The 22,605-nt window shown below is 34.5% G+C and overlaps 1 protein-coding gene across 1 annotated transcript in view; it reads left to right on the top strand.

Moving 5' to 3' along the window:
- Positions 1-22,605, top strand: part of PTPMT1 (protein tyrosine phosphatase, mitochondrial 1) — a 75,822-nt gene that overhangs the window by 30,268 nt on the left and 22,949 nt on the right. Inside the window, exons 3-4 of the mRNA XM_081730672.1 lie at positions 6,726-6,917; positions 12,799-12,937. Of these exons, the coding sequence (XP_081586798.1) occupies positions 6,726-6,917; positions 12,799-12,921 (315 nt within the window). The 3' untranslated portion in view covers positions 12,922-12,937. The remainder of the gene's footprint in view (positions 1-6,725; positions 6,918-12,798; positions 12,938-22,605) is intronic.

Genomic DNA, 22,605 nt, shown 5'->3' with positions numbered 1-22,605 from the left:
ATCACAAAATAATTTATGTCAAGTGCATGCTTCTTACATGTTTACGTTTATTTGTAGGGCCTACAGGTGCTGTATATTGCATGTTTTTAATTTCTGACTTTTGCATGTTAGTGTACACATTATCGTATCCTTTTATCCATCTGCATGTACTTTCCAGGTGTTTTACATGTACATGGTAAGTACCTGGGCATACTGGGGAAATAATGCATTTCCCATGCATGTGGCATGTAGTTTCCGATACATAGTGATTTACCTGTCTTATATTCCCTGTACATGTACGCTTTATCTACTTCTGCCAGGTACAATACATGCACCTGTGACATTCATTTTCCGTGGATGCATGTCCCTTACCTGTTTTCATTTATATGTACACGTATTGTACATTCCATGTTTTTCACTCCTAACTTACGCATGTAAACATGTAATTTACATTGCATTTTTTCTATCGTTCTGCAGGTACTTTGCATGTGTTTTACATGTACATGGTAAATACCTGGGCATACTGGTGAAATAATGCATTTCCCATGCATGTGGCATGTAGTTTCCGATACATAGTGATTTACCTGTCTTATATTCCCTGTACATGTACGCTTTATCTACGTCTGCCAGGTACAATACATGCACCTGTGACATTCATTTTCCGTGGATGCATGTCCCTTACCTGTTTTCATTTATATGTACACGTATTGTACATTCCATGTTTTTCACTCCTAACTTACGCATGTAAACATGTAATTTACATTGCATTTTTTCTATCGTTCTGCAGGTACTTTGCATGTGTTTTACATGTACATGGTAAATACCTGGGCATACTGGTGAAATAATGCATTTCCCATGCATGTGGCATGTAGTTTCCGATACATAGTGATTTACCTGTCTTATATTCCCTGTACATGTACGCTTTATCTACTTCTGCCAGGTACAATACATGCACCTGTGACATTCATTTTCCGTGGATGCATGGCCCTTACCTGTTTTCATTTATATGTACACGTATTGTACATTCCATGTTTTTCACTCCTAACTTACGCATGTAAACATGTAATTTACATTGCATTTTTTCTATCGTTCTGCAGGTACTTTGCATGTGTTTTACATGTACATGGTAAGTACATGGGCATAAGAGGAAAAACTAACATTTCCCATGCATGTGACTGATAGATTACAGGCACATGCCATCAATTTGAATCAAGTTTTTTGAACATACCTATGGCGCTTGTATGTCCCAGGTATATTACATGGACCTGTACTATGCATGTACCTTGGTGTATGTACATTACATGTCTCCTTTATATGTACAGATACTTTTCATTGCATGTTTGAGAACTTCTAACATTGAACACCATCTACACATGTATCACATGTTTATAGCCACAGGTAGATTCACCTGTCAGTGGGAAACTAACATGCTTTTTACAGCTACAGGCGCCTGTATAGTACCTGTTAAAGTCACATGTACCTGTACATGCACAGAACATTGCCTGGAATTTGTCACATTTTCATATGGGAGGTTTGAAGTTTCCACCCGGCCCCACGAAATTTTCAATTCATTCATGGAGTCGGGTGATTTGGGTTTTCCTGTACAGACCAAGGCATCGCTATTGCCTTTTTACTTTCTAATGTAGTGGCTATGCTCTTATCAATTATTTCACAGATCTTTATACTTAATAGATCCTTCCCTGCTTGATTCAGATGCATACCGTGTTGAGTATACATTTCCCTACCTAACTTACTGATATCAACCATATCAACATTCGTGAATTGATTACATACTGCTTTTAGTTTTAAGTTAGTGGCTTGTACAGCTTCATTAACACACGATTCTTTAATAAGGTCGTACCGGTAAGGAATGTTTACTACTATTAACTTACATTTATTCAAAACAGCTAGTTTATTTCTAATCCTACTCACAGCCTCACAACCTTCATTCCTAGCCACATCATTTGTTCCACTTAATATTACTACACAATTACCTTCTTTATTTACATTGTTCGTATTGATGCCAGATAACACATCAACACTTTTCGCTCCAGGCCTGATGTTCCCTTGTACTGCCAACTTGTGTTTAGAATTGTCGCTCACTTTCATAGACAGTCCTCGACCATGACTATCACCGTATATGTACACTTGCGACTCTGTCTGGAGCTTTCTTCTTGTACCAATCTTATTGATTGAAGCTTTGCGCACTTGGGATTGCTTTATCGTTTGTCCTTTGTTTGTGGGCATTCTTACACTTGTCTTCTTTTGTGAGTTTCCTGCCTGATTTACATTTGACCTCATATCCACTTCACTTTCGACGTTTTCTAGCACACTATATCTGTTTACACATACAACTGAACTATTTGAAACCACATCTGAATATTTTCTAGGTCTACTGTAGTTTACTTTCTGCCACTGGTTGGGGTTCCTTTGAGTTTCAACATCTGATTCTACTGACTTTATTTTTTGCTGCAATGCCTCGTTTTCTGATTTTAGGGACTTTATGTCATCCTGTAATACGTTTATTATTTGTACCAAGCTATCAACATCTACATTGCTGTCACAATGGTTCGCTTTTACCGTACTTGAACTCATGTTTTCTCCTTGCACTTGCACTTCATCACTTTTAATCACACTTCCTTCCTGTTGTTCCTTGATATCATGAATCGTACTTTTTAATGTATTCACATCACTAAGCAAAATATGTACCATTTCTTTCAAAGACGAAACCTCATGTTCTGTCCGAACGCAACTAAAACACTTTCCCTTTACTGTGTCATTTTCCACCCGATCGTCGTTTGTTTGCGAAGCACATGAATTCGTCTGAATGTTTTTCGATCTTGATCGTGTTACTATTGTATTTTTGTTTTGAATCTTTATATTGCATGCTTCACAAACATTTAATGTAGTAGATTCAATGTTGTATTTACATTTTTTACACAGTTCCACGCTAATACCTTGTTTTTCTTCAGGAGCTACGGGTCGTCCAACTACACTTGCCGCCATCTTAACTTGACGATTTTTGACTATTGAAGTTTCTCTACGGTTTAAACACCTACATCATCATCACCCACGCATGACCAGTCTCTCTTCTATTTCTTTTCTGTACTCTGGTGGTGAGACCAATGATTCAGTCTGTGCTTCATCAATTCAATGCTTTAATAGTTTGTTCTATTTTTTTTAAAAAAAAAAAACCTATCGTGGGAGTACCTTCTATTTTGTTTTGATCCTGGCAGCAGAAAAGAACGCTATCATCTGCACAAAATTAGGAAAATCCTTAGCTTGAAAACTGTAGGGCCTACTTCAAGCCTTTCGAGAAATAAATGCATAAACTAATATTAGTTCTATAAAAGTAAATCTATACAATACTTATACAATGAACTTTCCAAGTGTAAGAGTGGTTGAAGTGATTTTTTCTTGCCCGCTAGGAGATAAGATTAATGTACATTTTAGAAGAATAATAGAACCCTCTGGCTTGCGACGGTAGTTAATCCTTTTAAAGTTTTGCTTTTTTTTAGGTAAATTATAGACTGTGTCAAGCAGCTACAGCATCATACGCATTTATCGTAGGTTCATACCTCATTCTCTTCAGAATAGAACAGCCTTTCAAACAGTATCATTCACATTTCCTATTATGTCCCTGAGGCGGCGAATTTTGAGAGAAATCGGGATTTTTTTCTGATTTTATTTTTATTTATTATTATTATTATTATTATTATTATTATTATTATTATTATTTTGCAAATTTTGAGCCCTCTCTAGACCCTTCCTGTGTTAACGCACATATCTCAAAATCAACTGAAAAATACTAAGGGATCAAGAGGGTACTAAATGTGCACAAAAGTTCAAGCTTCTATCTTGAATAGTAAGAGCGGAAAAAATACTTATCAATGAGCTAAGAACATCCCCACAATGCCCTAGATTACCCCCAAAAGACCCGGATGTAATATAAAAATTTTCTGAGACATCCCTATTTATCCTTTTTTCTTTTTTCTTTTCTTTTTTACCTCATTCTCTTCAGAATAGAACAGTCCTTCAGACGGTACCATTCGCACGTCACCATGTCTCTAAGACGAGAAAATCGCGAAAAAAGGGATTTTTTTTTTACCTCTTTGCCCCTCTTACCCCCCTCCCCTGTGTTAACGCAGAGATTGAAACAAATCTAAAAAATACTAAGGGGGTGCCCTAAATGTGTGTGCAAAATTTGTCTTCTAGGTGCAAAAGTAGGCCCGCCAAAAAATAATAAAAAAAAAAGCCTCTATAAATACTAAATTTCCTGAATTTGTGCGAATTCCATATTATTATATGTATCAAAAAGTCTCATATACGAAATTTCGCTCTTGTGTTTCGAATGATTAATGGAGAAAAACTTCCTTTCCCCCAGCATCCATCATAAAGTGAATGAAACATTCGTATTTATATCATAAAAAGCTTTCATATAGAAACTTCCGTGCCTTTATGTGCAACGGTTCAAATAGTAATTAATAATATGTAACAATATCGTGTGATTAGATAATAATATGTAATAAATTAAATGCTGAGTCCGTTTCTTTAGATGGAAATTCTCTAATACTATATTTGAAAATCCTTTGTATGCAAAATTTCTACCCTTTATGTTTATCGATTTATAAAGCCTGTCGTCCCTTTCACTCATCCTTCACTGCTTATTCTTGCAAGTGAGTGAGGTATTCGTATTTTGTGTGTATTGAAAAGAACTTATATGCAAAATTCCATTCATTTATGTCTAGCAGTTCAAAATAATTTTCCATGTACGTAGTAGTTATAGGGTGAGTGAGAACCAAACATAGATACACATCATCTCTGGTTATAGTTCTATTGAAGCGAACCATTTGATTCAGCATTCATTTGTATGTCTGTCTGTTCCGCGATCACTTCGGCTTTTGTCAAGTTTAGCCTATTGTAACAGGACACTGTTTGGGGAAAAGCTTAGATGGGTAGACCAAATAGCAGTAAATACCACTAAAACACATACAACCTGTTGCTGCAAATGATAGAGCAAAATTCACAAAATAAGCACATTAAGCAAACTCAATAGAAACGTAGATCAGATTCAAAATTAACAAGGGATGGTAGAGCATTAGTTATTCTTTAAAATGAAACATGACTCAAATTCATTTAGCAAGTTTCGGCAGCAGCAGTAATGGAGGTTATAGATAAGAAAAAGTATGTCAGTAATGGAATCTGTATACCTTTTATAGCAGTGTCTTTATTCCTTGTATGAACTTTAGCTGGTTCCATTCACTCTATGGTAAAGTTCTAAGTTGATAGACAAATTACGAATTCTACAGCTAGTCACCAACAAACAACTGACTAATGAGTGACGAATCACAGAAATAGTAATCCGGAGAATAATCAAGATCCAAGGCAGCGGAAGGTTTTTATTATTTCGGTCGAAATCACATTGCTCTCTGTACTTCTTACTTCTGGGGGTCGCTATCAATTGTTTCCATGAGGTTTCCGGTAAATGGCCTATTGGTGAAACGTTTGGTTTCGGAAATTTTAGCTTCTTGCTGGTCTGACCTTTCGCGACGAAACGTTCTCTCCAATCGACCGAGCTGGTTGTCTCTTCTGAACCCGGTACTTTGCTCGTGGCGGTGATAAAGTCGCTGTATCATCTTTTCGTGGTTCTTGGCTGAATAATCTTCTTAGACTGAACCCAAAAAGTCCGAAGCTTAGTGACGTAGACAAAAGTGGCAAAAGTAGCAAGTAAAAGTGAAGCGAACGAAAGACGGAAGTAACAGACAAGAAAGAAATTGCTGCATTCTACCGATGTTTTTACAATAAATTACAAGTTTGCTATTTTCGCGATGAGCTGAATACACGTTGTTTCGAAATTGTAAACATTGTAGATTCTCTTAGGTTAATATCCATATATTCATGCTGTCGGCTGGCATTGTCAACACTCTCTGCATCAAGGTGAATAACACTTTCTGAATCAAGTTGACATCGATGAAAGACTGCTTAAACTCAATAAGGAAGTGCATTCTTGTCTGGAAGGCAAGGTCTTCCAATGCAAGACGCTGACAAGTTGGTCCATAATAGTATTTTAATAAAAGTCGGTATGTGCTTTCTTTGACGTTTAGGAAGTAAGCCTGTTGTTTGGGGCTATAATCTATCAAGAATAGTTGGATAATTGAACCCCCCTTCCAATTAATTTATGATAAAACAAGTTTTCACGGTAACTTTCGTGAAAATTATTAAATTTTGATGCAGTTTGGTACAGATTTCTGTGGAAATCTATTACTCATTCCCATTAGTTAGTGTGAAATCGATCAAGCATAAGGAAGCCTATTTACTCCATCTCAAAACTTATGCTTCTCGATAAATTTCGTAAAAATCATTGGATTCTCTTATAACGTATATTTTATTTCTGAATTTGAGAATTACTTCTGTTCTTTGGAGTTAAGATTAGAGACAAGGGGTGAATTTATTTCAATGCAAAAGATATATTTGTTTTCAAAAAAATTATTTTTAAAAGTGCAACATAGTACGTTCTTTGAGACTTGAGAATTATACCACCTACATAGGGCTAAATTAGAGACAAGAGGATTGTTTTTCATCCTATCTTTAAAAAGAAAAGCTTTGTTGCTTCACTGGTGCTATTAAACTTTGATGTCATTGGATTTTGTAAATGAATTTATCAACATTTGTATTCGGAAAATCGAGTTTGGTTGTAGTTAAATGTAGTAAATAGCTCTCTAAAGTTTCATGTTATTTTATTTCAGGATTGGAAACAGCACGGAGTAGAATTTTTGCAACTTAGTACGACAGATATATTCGAAACTCCTTGCCAAGAAAAACTGAAAAAGGGTGTGAATTTTATCAACAAATTTCGCCAGTTCGGTGGAAGCGTGTATGTTCATTGTAAAGCTGGACGAACGAGAAGTGCGACGTTAGTTGGATGCTATTTAATGATGGTAATTATTGGATAACTTAATATTACTTAGAACAACTTTAAGGTTGACAAGATTTATCTTACGTATATGCCTCTAAAGATTGAAAAAGACGAACATTATATGTAAGTGATCGATAAAGTTTGTAGGATAGAATATTGGGAGGAAATTGGATATTCCAAAGACTCCACAAAGATAGAGCTTCCTCATGGGAATATGGTTAGCGTACTCGCCGTTTGCGGAGGAACCCGGGTCGATTCGCGGTGGGAGCTCATGTTATTCTGATTCCATGTTAAGCTATAGATTCACGGCTCATATAGCCCCTCTGCTGAAAGGTATTCTAAACTCTAATATAACAGTCACATTGTGTGGGGTCGAACCACAGACCCTTCTCACCGGAAGTAAGCAACTCTACAGCTGAACCACTATTCTCCTTTTTCTATAGAAACAATTGGATGGAGAAAGCTAAAGCCATTCTAAAGAATTCATTAAATTCTAATACTTCTCGAAACTAGCTAACTTAAGCAGTTTACACTTTTAATACTAGTTCACATATTGAAAGCAACTTTAAAAAAGGTTTTATGGTTTGGTGGTTTTACGGGTTGATTTTTTTAATAATGACCTCGTATAAGTTAAGAGTAAAAATTATAATTTTGGATATATCTATTTGAATCCAGAGTACTCACATAAAAGTTTGATTAGATTAGAGTTTAGGGTCCCTTTTAGCAGGGAGGCTATATGCAGCTGTATGGACCTGCAGCTGAACGTGAGATCCGAACCCCACGAGTTCCTACCATGAATATAAAGTAACCTGGACTCACGTATAGTACCATATATTATTTGTTTGTTCTAAACAAAGAGCTGAATATAATTCAAATAATTCAATATTAATACCGGTAAGATTTTAAAAACTGTAAAATTTCTTATTTGCCATATATTTCTTGCTATTTTCGTGTGCTTTCTGCCTTGATCTTTCATAGTTTCTTCGAATATTGAGTTCATCGACTTGAGTTTTGTCCAGCTGTTAATTGTAACCAGGGTTAAAAGTGCGGGGGGACGCCGTCTCCCTACTTCCAAAAAATATGTACGGTGTCCATCCCATTCCTGAAAAAATATAATAGGTGAAGATAGGTGGGGGGATGGCGGGACGTATTTTACTAGTTTTTCATCTCTTTCAAAAAAGTAACTACATCATGATGCAATTGAATTTTCTAACCTTTAACTTGTTTGCAGCATTTTTTTGATGTCGTTAGAAAAAATATTGTACAGTTTGATTCTATGAAAGATTTTTGCACAGATTTCGTTACAGAATGATTTTGGTAATTCTTTATTAAGTTTCTAAATTCATTTTTGATTCTCATAGATTTGCATTGTAATGCGGCATGGGAGATCCGATTCGATTCTTGGTAAGAGCTCATGTGATTAAGCTGTAAATCTAAGTGTCGAATGAGACGCTAAACTCAAAATCAACAAACGAACCAATCATCACCCATCTACGTTTCCAGGGGAATTTATTACATGTTAGTAAATATGATCCCTCCTTGTTAAGTATCCATATCAAGCTACTTCATTAATCCTAATTAAATATGAAGATGAGAATTATAGTTTTTTTCTTTTTTTGCTCATAAATATTTAATTATTTTAAAGATCATCTTTGTCTTTTTTTTTTTTTTTTTTTTTTTTTGTACGATTTCTGCAAAATCGATTATCGCTTTTTTAATGTTCATTTTTATGTTCTCTGATTCACTCACAGATAAGACATAATGTTTATATACACCCGGATTTTTGTCGGTGTAACCGTGCAATATGACAAAGCCTAAGATTACAAAACTTGATCCGTTTATGTAATATATTTTGTTGTTAGTTTCGATTTCTTTTCAAGATAAAATTTGCAACCAGAGAAGCAAGAAATTTCCATTGTTTCAAAGAGCCGATAATTTACCCTAATTCAAATAATTCAATCATGAAAATGTGTTACAGTTACAAAAGAGATTACAAAGTGTTCAACAATAAATGACAAAGGTGTTGTGAGTGCAGAGTTTTTAGTATCTGTCAAAATCATATGTAATTGAGCTCGGGCGTTTATATTTATGGACGCAGATTTTCAAGAAACTGACTCTTCATTCCCAAGTTCGAACCAAAGGTAAAATATGGAAGTAAAATAATGTGGAGATTGTGAAGTACGTTAATTCTAATTGTTCTTTTCCTTGTTCTTTTAAAATAAATTAATTCTAATTCTAATTGTTCCTTCGAATTGTTCTTTTAAAATAAATTTAAGATTAAATGTAGTTTAGCATACTTTTTCAGCACCAAGGCTATATGAAACGTAGATCTACAGTGAAAGTGGAATCCAAACTACCACAATGCGTTAAAATTTTAAGGCTCTTCATCGGGAATCGAAGCCGGGACTTATGCACCAAAGGCCAGTAGACCAACAGGAAGAACGAATCCAAGGTTGAATTTAAAGTCAATAAAGTATCTAGTATAATAATTTTTCTACAGTGTGTGAAAGGCCAAGCAGCAGTACCTAGTCACCTAAAGCTATCAAGCTAAGTGCCAAAGGTTGTGAAAGACCACTAGCTAGGGTGTCAAAATCTTAGGTGGAGAACGGGATGGAGTTGTGTACCTACGACTTCTCCCACGTAGAATGATATATATATATATATATATATATATATATATATATATATATATATATATATATATATATATATATATATGAGTCTATTATCTAGACTGTGCTCAGAGCCTGGTACTTACAGCACCTATAACCTATTTCTTTTACAAATAGCTACTGTTAGAGGTCTGTGTAAGAAGGTAGGGGTGAGTGCAATTCAGAAAAAGAAAAGAAAATACAAATAAAGAAACTAATTTACTCTAATTCCCCTTAATATCAAATAGGTGCAATATTATAATCAAAGTATGTGTATATACGTCCTTCTTACTGTAGCTATCTGTACAGTACCAGTGGATTCAATATATTTCTCTTCTTATTGCTCCAGGGTAGGAAGTGAGTTAGCATACGAGAAAACAAGGAAAACCCTCATGAACTCGTTCCTGAAATAAAAGACACGGGTATAGAGCAGGCATCGGTAAGTGTACTTACCAACTCGATAAAAAGAGACATCATAAGGCCAAACATTCCAGTAAAAAATAAAAATAAAATTTCCAATATATTGATGAAGAAATAACACCACATTAACGTCACACTGGAACAATACATTACTATAAATTCCCACTGTACACAAGTTGACTACTTTCATATTACTAGATAAAACTACCAGGATTATTTCCTTATACGTACTGAATTTAGAACACACTAGTATACAAGAAAAAAAAATACCCTCCTACGTGTGGTATTCGTGATAATTGGATATTCGTTTTTGATAAATCGCTTACAAATGTTTTAGAGGACGATCTCCGATGATAAGCAGTATACAACAATTCTCTTCATTATGCTCAGCACCATTACAGTTACTTCGAATCTTCTCTACGCCTGTGAAGTGTGTTCTCTTGTAGAATTGACGATCTTATAATCAGAAGTTCCCGTGGTCGGACGAAATAATCTGACTAGTAGATGTCTTCAGCCCTGTTATCCATACGTACACAAACTGTATGGAAACTACGTACTTCTGGTTAGTTCTGTCCTGGTTAACGTTTATGCAGAAATTAACTCCGGGCGCTTCTGTATCAGCAACCAAACTGTCCTATACTGTGTTCATCAGACGAATACACACCACAAATTCATCTCACTTCATTTAGACTTCTTCCTTCATTCTAAAACAGTATATGACGGTATTGTTAGTCACAGGCCATGGAAAACAGAAAATAATAATAAAACTTGTTTTAGTTTTGATCACTTTAGGTTACATGATACACTTGTGAAGCTCCTGAGTATGTTCATTCTCTCCATCGAAACTAATTTTAAAACGTTGTTGTACTAAAGGTTCTACTTTTACTGGACTGTTTAATGGTATGTTATTTCCACTATGTACTCCACTCCACGAATTACTGAAAGCGCAATTGGAATATAGAATTCTTGAGTGGTGTCCCCCCGGAATTGGAGACCAAATAACCTTCAAGTTCAATCGATGAAACCACCACTAACTCACCTTCCCTTCTTTATGGTATTTATTACACATACAAAGGTTTGGTATTCTCTCACCTAACTGTCCTGCAAATAGGAAAACGCTCCACACGATTCGTCGTGGGTGGCGAAGGCAATGGCTTGAAATAGTATAGCATTTTTTTTTTTAATCATCAGTTTGATTAATATTACCATATCTAAATCGAGTCATCTCTTCCCAGTAATTCAAAGTACTTATCCCAAGAACTATATAATTTACATATACGCGCGTAACTGAGCTTGTATTTAAATTTAATCAAAATGTTATATAAGAAATTAATACAAATATAAGGAATTATCTTGATCCTAACTTAAATATTGATAAGCAAAATTGCTTATTTAAATATTGATGTGCAAATGAAGTACAGAGAGTGACTGCACTTCACAAGTGCAGGCATGTAACTAATAGTATGAATCTACAAAGTAAGGTTTGAAAAAATGCTTAGAAGTTTCGTATTGAAGGTGACAATTTGTTGAAACGTATCCGTACAGGGCAAAGAAATGAATGCTTAGGTGAATTCAGTCTTTACAATAAATTAGAAGGAATCACGCACTTGAAGTGTAAACATCGTCTATTAGATGTTAGAGGAGGTTTCGTGCCATCTAACGGCGCAATGTGTAATATGCATGGCTTCCGTTAAAGTCCATCGTTACGAGTGAAAGTGTTAACTGGTTGCCTCCATTGACGAACTCTACCGAGATAATTGCTCTACCTACTTATTGCAGAAAATGGAATTCAAAAATTCGCTTTCGTTCGAGAATTAACGTGTGGAGTATCGAACGGACGTAAATCACCGTTACCCGTTAAGATGTTAACGAATTGATGCTCCTTGTGAAATCGGTGTGCTCGTGTTTCTTTTGCTTTTAATTTTCTCGGATCTTTTCTGCTTAATTTTAGTTATGGTTCCAAACGGGTCTAAATAGACATTGTTATTGACGCATCGATATATTGGTTACTTTTACTCCAGTAGAACTATTTTAGAACTTGCTCAGTGATAGAGCGTTCACCTCTGGTGCATGGAGTCCTTGGTTCGATCCCAGCTCGCGCCAGGTGAAACTTTGTGGTGGGCAAACACCGTGTGCGTGGGTTTTCTCGGGTTCTCCCGTTTCCTCCCATTTCATTTTTGACCTTATCAGTCCATGGCGTCACGAGACAAATGACTTCAGAACTGGAGTCTTCGAAGTACCGCTTATGTCACTAGTAAAAACATCTACGCTTGTATACATTTCTAATAAGTAGCACTTCAAAGACCCCAAACTTAAGGTCATTTTTTTTATGGCCCAGTGGATGTAGATAAGTTTAGAAATAGTTCTATTGGATTCAACATCCTCAAATTAATATGAAAAGCAAAATTGTAAATGTATTGAAGCCTGTACACTTTCACTATTGGCATACTATTTTATTCCTTAGACGATAGGCTACTTGCCGTCCAAATTTCTTTCAGATCTGGTCAGTAGCTACCGAGACACCAAGTACCACATACAAGCCGGGCCGAGCCAAGCCCGACCACCAAATAGAGCGATCTTTGTTCTTTAGACGATGGGCTACTTGCCCACCAAATTTGATTTAGATCCAGTCAGTAGTTTCTGAGAAATAAGGTATCACATACATACACGTGGAGTGAAACTATAAACTCTCGTGTGCTTACACCGGAAACTAAAAAGCGAAATTAGAAATTTATCCAGGTCGCACGATCGGATGTGTTCTTTACATAGGTACATTGGACATGTTATTTTAGTTGATTTATGGCATTTTACTTCTAAAATTATTTTTTGCAGAAAAATGGTTGGAGCCCAGAGCAAGCAGTGGAATGTATTAAGAACCGACGCCCTCACATCCTTCTACGATCCAAGCAGTGGGAAGCTCTACAGATATTCTACGACATGAACGTTAATAGATGACATGAGGAGACCCCTGGTGAGGAAATGATCAATTCACTTCACCAGTGACTGTAATGATACAGCGTATTGCACTATCAAATAAGTTTACTTAATACTATTAACAAATAACAGGGATGGTTGTGGTGACTAAACAGAGAATGTGGTGCAGTTAGGTTGCTGTTGACTAACATATTTTTAATGTTCTTTTTAAAATTATTTTAGATGGATCATATTTTATGTGTCGTTATTTGTATCTCTCTTTACAGCTATATGGATTTTGTAAGACTGAGAAGGTAAGAGCTGGATCTTAATCTTTTCTTCTTTCTTCTAAGGTGAATATTGATTGTGAAGTAAGACATGGGTTGGTTAGCATGTACTAATTGTATGTATCTTTTCCTTATGTAAAAATAATTCACGCTGATGTCTCAGTATTTTTTACTTAAAAAATGATGTGAATTGTAAATGGTTTTCTAGATTACAGTTCTTGGCGTTTATATTTTGAAAAAAAAATAAATAAATAAAATATAAAACAACTTCAGTGCTCGTGTGAATGCACTGAATACTACTATTTGTAGGTAGTAGAATTGTTAGATCACGAAACACATCCAGAAAATAAGGAAATCATGGAAAAGAAATAAAGCAATATTTAGAGACACGATTCGTGAGTGCAATTCCCCTCAGCATAACAATCAAAATGGCGTTACGTATTTCTACATATGTATTTATATGTGTAGAAATATTATAATGAAAATATAAAAAATAGGCAACCTAGGAAAAAATTAGTCTGAATAACAAAATCTCGTTATAACAGAGGATCATACTTTAGTTGTCCGCTTAGTTCATAAGTGACACCCATTTTATCCATCTCTGATATTTCAAGTGAAATATCATAGATTAATTTAATCAAGAAGAACTCGTAACTTAAGTTGATCTGACGCAATTCCATTTATTTATTTATTTATTTATTTGTAAAGATACAGTGTTAAGGTATTACTGATTCCGCGACTTCAGACGTATTTTACAAAATAAAGAATACTAAATCTCAAATATGTGAAACTTTTAATATGTACACTGACTTTTTTAAAACTGGTGCGGGAATAATTTTTTATTTTTGTGTTAGCCAGCGTAGACGTATATGAAACTTTATTTTCTGGGTGTTTCGCACTCATTCGTAAACATTTTCCAAAACATGTTGTCATTCTTAAAGGAATCGAAATATGTCATGTTTTGTTGTTGTACTGAATTTATTGTAATTTATATTTAAAGTTGTGTTTAAAGCTATATCTGTATTTAGCATGTAAGATAAATGAATTTTGGGTTTATTACAGTTCTTAATGAAAAATGGATTAGTAAGAAAAATATGAATACACTTTAAGTGTAAAATATATTTTTTCAGTTGATCGTAAATTTTGAAGGTGCCAATGCAGTCGTATTTTGTTTATTTTAAGTATTGTATTACGATCGGTTAACCAACCAAGGAAAAAAAAATTCAAACTTTGATATTGATATTTGTTCATTTTATGAATTTTATCTATCAGAAATCTAGTAAAACAGTTTAACAGATTCTGCATGTTTCTGAGGCAAACTTCTAAATATAACAAAGTAATTTCGTGTAATTCACAGAAGATTTACCATGAGTATGATAGATCTATGTGTGACGTGAGTCTACCATTTACCATAGGATGAAACCATATAGACTCCTACCAGGTATGGAATAGGAGACCACGCACTAGAGTTACTTCTACTTTATGCTAATATTGCAGAATCCTTCCATGGAATCTGTAGTTAAATTTTAAATAAGAAAGTGGAAAAAAAAAAAGTATTTTCATTCAATATTGTCAAGAAAGAAGTTCTTTTAAAAAGAATTTTGTATCATTTGAGTACATGCTTTTCTTTATGTGCAGGTAAACATCCAGACTTCATATACTTGTTTAAGAGGATGAAAATTCCTGTATAGTAACACATCCTGATTATCCTAGGTTTCTTTTTTAAATCGTTGATGTACGATATTACTTGGTACCTGAACATTCAGTATTATTAGTTATACTAAGAGAGTAATGTGAATAATTTAGTATTTGAACTTCAGCCGTGGTAGAGGCCTAGAAAAGAATTAGTCGAGATTAACACCGAATGCATTTGAATGCGATATAATTAATGACAGTTGCGTTGCTTCGTAATATAAACTTCTTTAGATGTTATATATTTAGGTCATATTATATCATATTTTGTACTTAATTTCTTTGTTGATCAGTAAAATTTGTAAGATTACTTTCTGTTAATTAAAATTTGCGAGACTGTAGAAAGTGAATGAGTTAATTATGTTGGAATGTAACTGAGAGTGCAATTGTAAAAGACAATATTATGATGTGATTAATTCCAGGAAATCGAATTCTTCCGAAAGATAAAGGTACAGTTTTATGTTTCTAATCTTAGATTTGTAGAAAATAACAAACTTAAATGAAATATCTATAGGAAGATGTATTTTGCTACCAAGTGTATATATATTAAACTGGTTGATATTTTGTAAATAGTTCAATATAGAATTTCATAGATCAAAATATCTTTGACAAAAACAAAGAAGGTTTTATCATTTTCAATTGTTGATGATAAATAACACCAATATAAAATGTATAAAGTTTTTGAATACAAATTAAAGGATATCACAGTTTTAAAGGCATTTTTCGCTACTATTATTCAAGTTAGTTTAAATCTTGAATAATAGTGCATTAGTAAATATAAAGCGACACACATTTTGTCGCTAATAAGTTAACACATTTTGTAAAATAATAATAATAAAAATGTTTGTAGCATAAGATCAACAATACTACTAGCAAGTCTCTGAAGACAAGAACTTCGGCAAAAAAGGTTTATATAGTACAGTATGTTACTCTAATCTGAAAGAAAAAAAAGTTATATATATATATATATATATATATATATATATATATATATATATATATATATATATATATATATATATATATATATATATATATACACTTTTCAAGTTTAAGACAATTTTTCCGTAACTAATATAGTGTTCTTATATCGGCGATAGGGTGTACTCATTGGCCTATTGAAGTGCAATTTTAATCACTATATGATAACGAAATGGCTAAGGTATTACTATCATATGTTCCATACACTTAATGTAGTTATCTAGAACAGAAGCCTGTGCGTTCCATTTTTATTAATTAATAATTAAAATATCCGTATTCTAGAAATAGGAAAATAAGTATTTGTATTACAAAGTAGAATGGAGTGCTAGTAGTAACTATTATTTAATTGTGGTAATCTCGTCGAAATATTGTACTTTCTAGTCGTCAAAGAAAAAGGATCAAGAGCTTACTGTAGCATATTGTCTCAAATTATAAAGCTTTATTAATTTTTTGGGATATGATATGTTGCACTACGTATGTTTTCTTGGCAAGTATCAATCTGATAAAATAATAATAATAATAATAATAATAATAATAATTAAGATCATGTATCATTGTCAGTCTGCGGCGGACGTTGTATCGAGGAAGTTTCTAGTAATTTTCTAGTAAGATCAAAACGAACGTACTTTATGAATCGGCAATATGATGTCTTCTGTTGAGTAAACAAATTTTCATCGTGCTTTTGTTATGATAAATTATTCAGAAGCTTCACCGGGAAGAAAAAAAAAATAGTAAAATTGTGTTGAGTAGGGGTTTCCAAACTTGTTTATCTAGGAGCATCTTTCAGAAGAGATATTCGCCACGGAGCACTTATATTTATAGAATTTCATTCATTCATTCTCTTCTTGAAACACTAAGGGTTGCTCCACGGAGCTCAGTTCGGAAACTATAAGTGTCGATCTGTAAATTGCAACTCCATGACGTAATCAATGTTTAGTTGTCATGAAGTTGATTGAGAATTAATCCAAGCGGACGCAAGTACACTGATTTGGATCCATGGAATTTAATGGTTCGATTTGTTTAAACTTTTAATGGAAAAACTCTACATGGGAGAAAATAGAAGAGAGGTTGATTGTTTATAACATTTATTGCCAAAGATGAATATTTTGAAAGTATTTTCGTCGAAAGTATGCAAATTAGTTTTCTTTCGTGCTCACCATTTCCATGACAAGAGGGTGGTTTTCACTGGTATTGTTTTTGTTGAATGTGGTTTATGTCTAGTTCCTTGGGAGACAACATGAAATGTAAAAATTATGCATCGATTCATCTTGAATATGACTTTATCTGATTGAGATATAAGGAGTTGAATGAAGGTGTGTTCTTAACCGTTTGCAGTGGGTGGAGGAACACCTAATGTGCTAGAATAATCAGTCCCTTTCTCCATAGCTACAACTCAGTTACGAACTTCTGCGTACGTTTTCTTAACCCTGGGTACACATCACATACAACCCAAACCCAACACTTCAGCACTGAGAGTATTGTATATAAAGTACCAAATATTCAAGAATTACTTCAGGAAAGGATTGAGGTCGAAATCAGATGGAATTGGCCAGGAGAGTAATCGATTGAAACAATTTCGTAGGATGCGCGTGCGGTTACTGCTACAATATAGAAGTTGTGCTAAGAATTGTTCTGGTTATAATTGTAGAGTTGTGATTGTTTTATATCATCCAGGTATCTGAACATACCACACATACGGTTAGTTCTTCATAGCTTATTGTGATTTCTTCAGGAATAAGACAATTCTTTTAGCAACAGAATGGGCAGTTCGGTGATACTTCACGCCAGAAAATTTATTAAGTACAATACTGCTGTGCTGTGATAGCAGAAGATGAATATTACCTTACCAGCATCAGAAGTTCTGAACACTACCTTGCTAGCATAGGGCTAAACTCTCCGTTGTGGGACAGCGGGAAATCCTCCTTCGATTGTTTGGTAGTTTCTGATGGAAAATAAACATGTATCAGTAACGTAACTGTTCGGATTTGTTTTGATTTGTTTGTAAGGTTTTCTTGATTTTTCTGTTGAGTGTTTTTGCCAATCTTGAGCCTGTTGGCTAGTTTTTGAAAGCTCCGTGTGAATTTAACCGAGAATAGGGTCTGTTTCTACAGGTGTCTCGTCATGTCTGTCACCAATTCTGACTATACAGTATGTGGCGGCCAAAAGTCTGGACCGGGCTGAATATTTCTCAAACTACATATGGGTTGCTGAATCTGAAGTCAAATGACTTCAATATTTTAGGGTGAGGGGAAAACGTTATGACGTGGTTACGATTGTCGTCCGTCAACTTTATTTCAAATGACAGCATGGTCATATTAAGTAACACGTACTGTCTACGAGAAATCAAATAGTATAGTTCGTTTTAGGACAACCACGAACTATACTATTTAGGTGGTGCACTTACGAATGATTTAAAAGTAGAGTTTGGATTCTACTGGGTGTTCCGAAAAGAAGGAATATGTGTCATACAACAAGCAAATTCATCACCAGAGAGGTTGTCTGGACAACAAAAACGACAGACAAATAGTATCATAGAACATTTTCCAAGTAGCAGCCATTCTCTTCTAAGCGCTTCCGCAAACGTTTAACTCAATGGTTGTGCACCTTACGTCAGTGACAACATTGCCAACATAATTCGGTGGTGCGCTATCCTGTTGCCAATATTCTGGGAATGTATCATTTTTAATTAATAAAAGTGATGTAACAGTGTTTTCCAGCATATCTGGAAATGTTGCAGCCACCAGGGTCTCATCAATGAAGATAGGCCGAATGAAATTCTCACCGCATATTACCGCACCACAGCATTACTTTGCGTGCACCTCCTGTCTTTGTTGCATCTGCCCAACTTGGATTGTTAGCACAGTACCGAACATTATCTGTTTACTTCGGCTGTAACATAAGTTTGCTTCATCACTAACAACAAGTGTATGATAATAGTGGATCTTGTGCTATCTGCTCCAGCGTCCACTCGCAAAACTTTATTCATTGGTCAAAATCAGTCATCCTCGGACAATTTTTATTGAAGCTGTAATTTGTAAGGGGGCCATCTTTCTCTGTGCAAAATTCTTTGGACGCTTTTGACATTAACACAATATTCATTCGATAACAGCATATATCGATAACACTTTCATCTCAACTATCTCACCCAATACGGCTGTTGATGTGTTCGGATGTGATTTCGTGGTCTTCTAGTTCGAGGTAAATCTTCCACATTTTCAGTTGCATGAAATTTGAGTAAGTTTTCTCATGGCTCCGTCTGTCACCGGCTCTCGATTAGGATGTTCCACTTGAAGTTAACTGCTATTACTGTCGAACTGCGTCCTCCAGACATAAAAAATGAGCTCTATCCTCTCTTCACAAGTTAACATCTTGGAATCTCACGTGCTAAAATCAGATTCCGTGTCACCAACGCTCTACAAGTCATTACTTTGCATCTATACACATGGTAGTAACTAAAACTGCCCCCAGTAAAACATAAACAGAAACTAGCTGTGCAGTTTTCTTACTCTACAACAGTTCAAATTAATATCAGTTATAATTAATTCACTTCTACCATTTATTCTATTGTATAGTTATTCATAAAAGCCGCTTGCTGTCAACTGCATCCGATAAACTCAAAAACCCTAAACTATACCTATTTCTTCCAAATATAACTTTTATTCCATATTAACAATACAAATACTGATCAACAGCAGATCATCTATATGAAAACAGTTTAAAGAAAACTACGTTCAAACAAGATGTACGCAACTTTTAAAACGTAGCACTTTCTGCCACGTAACATGTTCCATGTGCCCCCTCCCTCTGCCAGAAAATATTGTAGGCGTAAATATTTAATTATAAACCTTTAGTGTCTTTTTTTTTTTTTTTTTAATTTTTCTTCTTCGATTGCAGCTACTCTTGTGCAATCTATCTTCTTCATTTTGCGAGTCAGCATAACTATAATATTAAGTTTCCCTGTTTCAGTGTTTTTAAATCTTTGTGACCTGTGTCTCACCAAGCTGTTCCTTCCGGTACTGTTACAGAGGAATTTATTTGGAAAATGTCTTATTCTAGCCCCTTTGTGCTAAGTTAATTAGGTTTCTCAGAACCTGTACCCTATATGTCATTGTAGTGAAAATGCTTAGTTCTCTTTTATAATGTTGATCAAGGAACTATTTTGTATCGTTCCTTCTTGCTATTCTTGTCTTTTCCCTTCCTGACATATTTAAGATGCTTCTCTATTTCGTTTTTCTGTTTCTTTATAATAGTAAGACCTGATCATTTATCATTTCAGTTAGGTGAACTTTCCATCTTGGTATTAGGTTGAATTCTATTTCATTCTCCCAGTAAGTCAAATTCAAACATATGTTATATCCTTTCTTGGCTAGGTGTTGTAGCATTACAAGAAGCTTCAGGGTGATTATAGGTTTCTTTACACAGTGTAGCCATTTGGTGTTGTCTCTCTTCCATAACCTCACTTTGTGCATACGTCTGTGCAAAATGCTTCTTGAATGAACATTTATGGAAACAGCATTTTCCATAAGCAGGACACTTTCCTTTTCATGCACTTTCTGATACCACCTACACTTAACTTTACCCATAATTGGTTTACATTGATAGCTACAGTAAGATTATTTTGAACCTACAACAGATGATGCTTGTTCGACGGTGATTCGATGTTTTACGCTTGTAACTTCAAGAAGATTGGGTGAATGGTTTCCTTTCCAATACGAAGCATTTATTTCTAACTACATACAAGTTGACATGATTTCGGTAACATTAGCATTTTTACGAGTTAATTGTACTTCTGTTTGTTGTACAGCCGAAGCAATGTCAATAGCTTGCTGCAAAGTAATATTTTTAGGAGATGAAATTTGTTTGCATACCACTTCAATCCAGACTCGTGTAGAAATTAATTTTGAACGGAGTGCTCCGAATAAAAATTCACAAGACGATGCCTGCTGCCTTAGCACACTTACAAATTGTAAGATGGTTTGATGCTCCATTTGTCTCAGTAAATGAAAACGATATTTCTAAGCCATTTGATTTCTCTGTACGCCATAATATTTCAGTATCGGACTTTTCAACTTCTGAAAATATGCAAGTGGAACATAAAACATATGCAAATGGCACGGAGAACTGCTTAGAAGAGAACAACGGCCATGTGAATTATATTCTGTCATGGTGTTTGTTACTTTTGTGATTCACAGATGTTCTCCGTAATGATGGATGTGGTGGTTGTGTTCCCGAACCCTACCACAAAATCAATCGTAAATGCACCGCCGTTACAGTTAAACTTCAAAGAACTGTTCGATTTCTTGTGTCATTTGATATATCACATAACCATGTTACCATTTGAAATAACGAAGCTAAATTCAAGATGGCGGACGATGGCCATAACCACATCATAACGTTCCCCTTCCCCAGTATCGATGCCATTTGATCTCAGATCCAACCCATACGCAGTTTGTAAAATATTCAATCCAATCCAGACTTCTGATCACACTCTGTATATTACAGAATGGAGTCACTAAACCCCACATCATAGCCATCAGCTTCAAAATATGTAGCGGTATGTTGCCTTTCAGGAAGAGAAAAAAAAAAAAAAAAACTTCTGATTACAGCTCTGTATTTCATTGTCTCCACGTTCTCACTGATTAGACATTCACACTAACAACAGAGCGAGTTATCAGTGGGCCTTAAATCTGTACCATGTATTGATACGTAGTTATGTAGTATTGAAACGCATATAGTTTCATCCACCTACACTCATTGGAAGTTGGTCAAAATAAAATTTTATTAATTTATTCTCATAGAGTTCAATATATGGAAAGGACAGTATTAACGCATTTATGTCAAATTGAAGAGGTTTAATTCAGTCCTTACGGTACTTGATGTCCTTACATATTTTCATTTTATCAATAATGTTTTAGTGATACTTTGTCTTATTGGCGTCTGGCTATATTTCAATAACACTGTACAAAACGATTTATTATGATTAATAGTTTAAACACAGATTATGAGAAGAGCCTATGCAAATTTTTGATGTTTCATGTGATTCTTCTTACTTTCTACAGTGTGATCGAAAAGCCACATAATTCGAATTTTGATACATATACTGAGTCATTTTGAAATCGAAATTTTAAAACTTTGAGTAATTTGTTCCTTTCGAATAAAACACTAGATTCTAGTTAATAACATCTGCAGTTTCGTAATAACTACTAACTAAGCGACATATGTGATTTTGTTGGGTGCATTAGCATCTGGAAAAGCAGCGAAAAAAAAAATCTGCTGTTTGGCGTCGAACTGTGATTTGAAGTCAGTCTTAAGAATAAATTATTATTATTATTATTATTATTATTATTATTATTATTATTATTATTATTATTATTATTATTAATAATAATAAAAACTTCGTTTTTACGTGAACACGATTGTTGCTTAAACACGTCTCATATTGAACTCTCAGCTGACTGGTGCTTGGTGTGTTGCCAAGCGCATAATAGTACTGAAAGTAGTTTAAAAGCTTATTTTCCATATGTAACTTCCACTTTTACAATGTATTAAAAATGGGGTTTCGTGACTTTTCGATCACCTTGTATCAAAAGAACATTTAAAGATAAGGGGAATGACGTATAGAGTTAACATTATAAATATACATTTTTTTAAAAAAATAAATAATTTCCGTAAAAAAAATATATACCTGCAAGTGTTCAATGACTAATAATTGCTCAACAATTTGGTTGCATGGGTTATGTGAAAGTTTGTTGTAAATACAGTATAT

Source organism: Thermobia domestica, chromosome 11, assembly GCF_964235325.1.
Source record: "Thermobia domestica chromosome 11, izTheDome1.hap1.1, whole genome shotgun sequence".
NCBI lineage: Eukaryota > Metazoa > Arthropoda > Insecta > Zygentoma > Lepismatidae > Thermobia > Thermobia domestica.
This window is presented reverse-complemented; position numbering and strand designations above follow the sequence as displayed.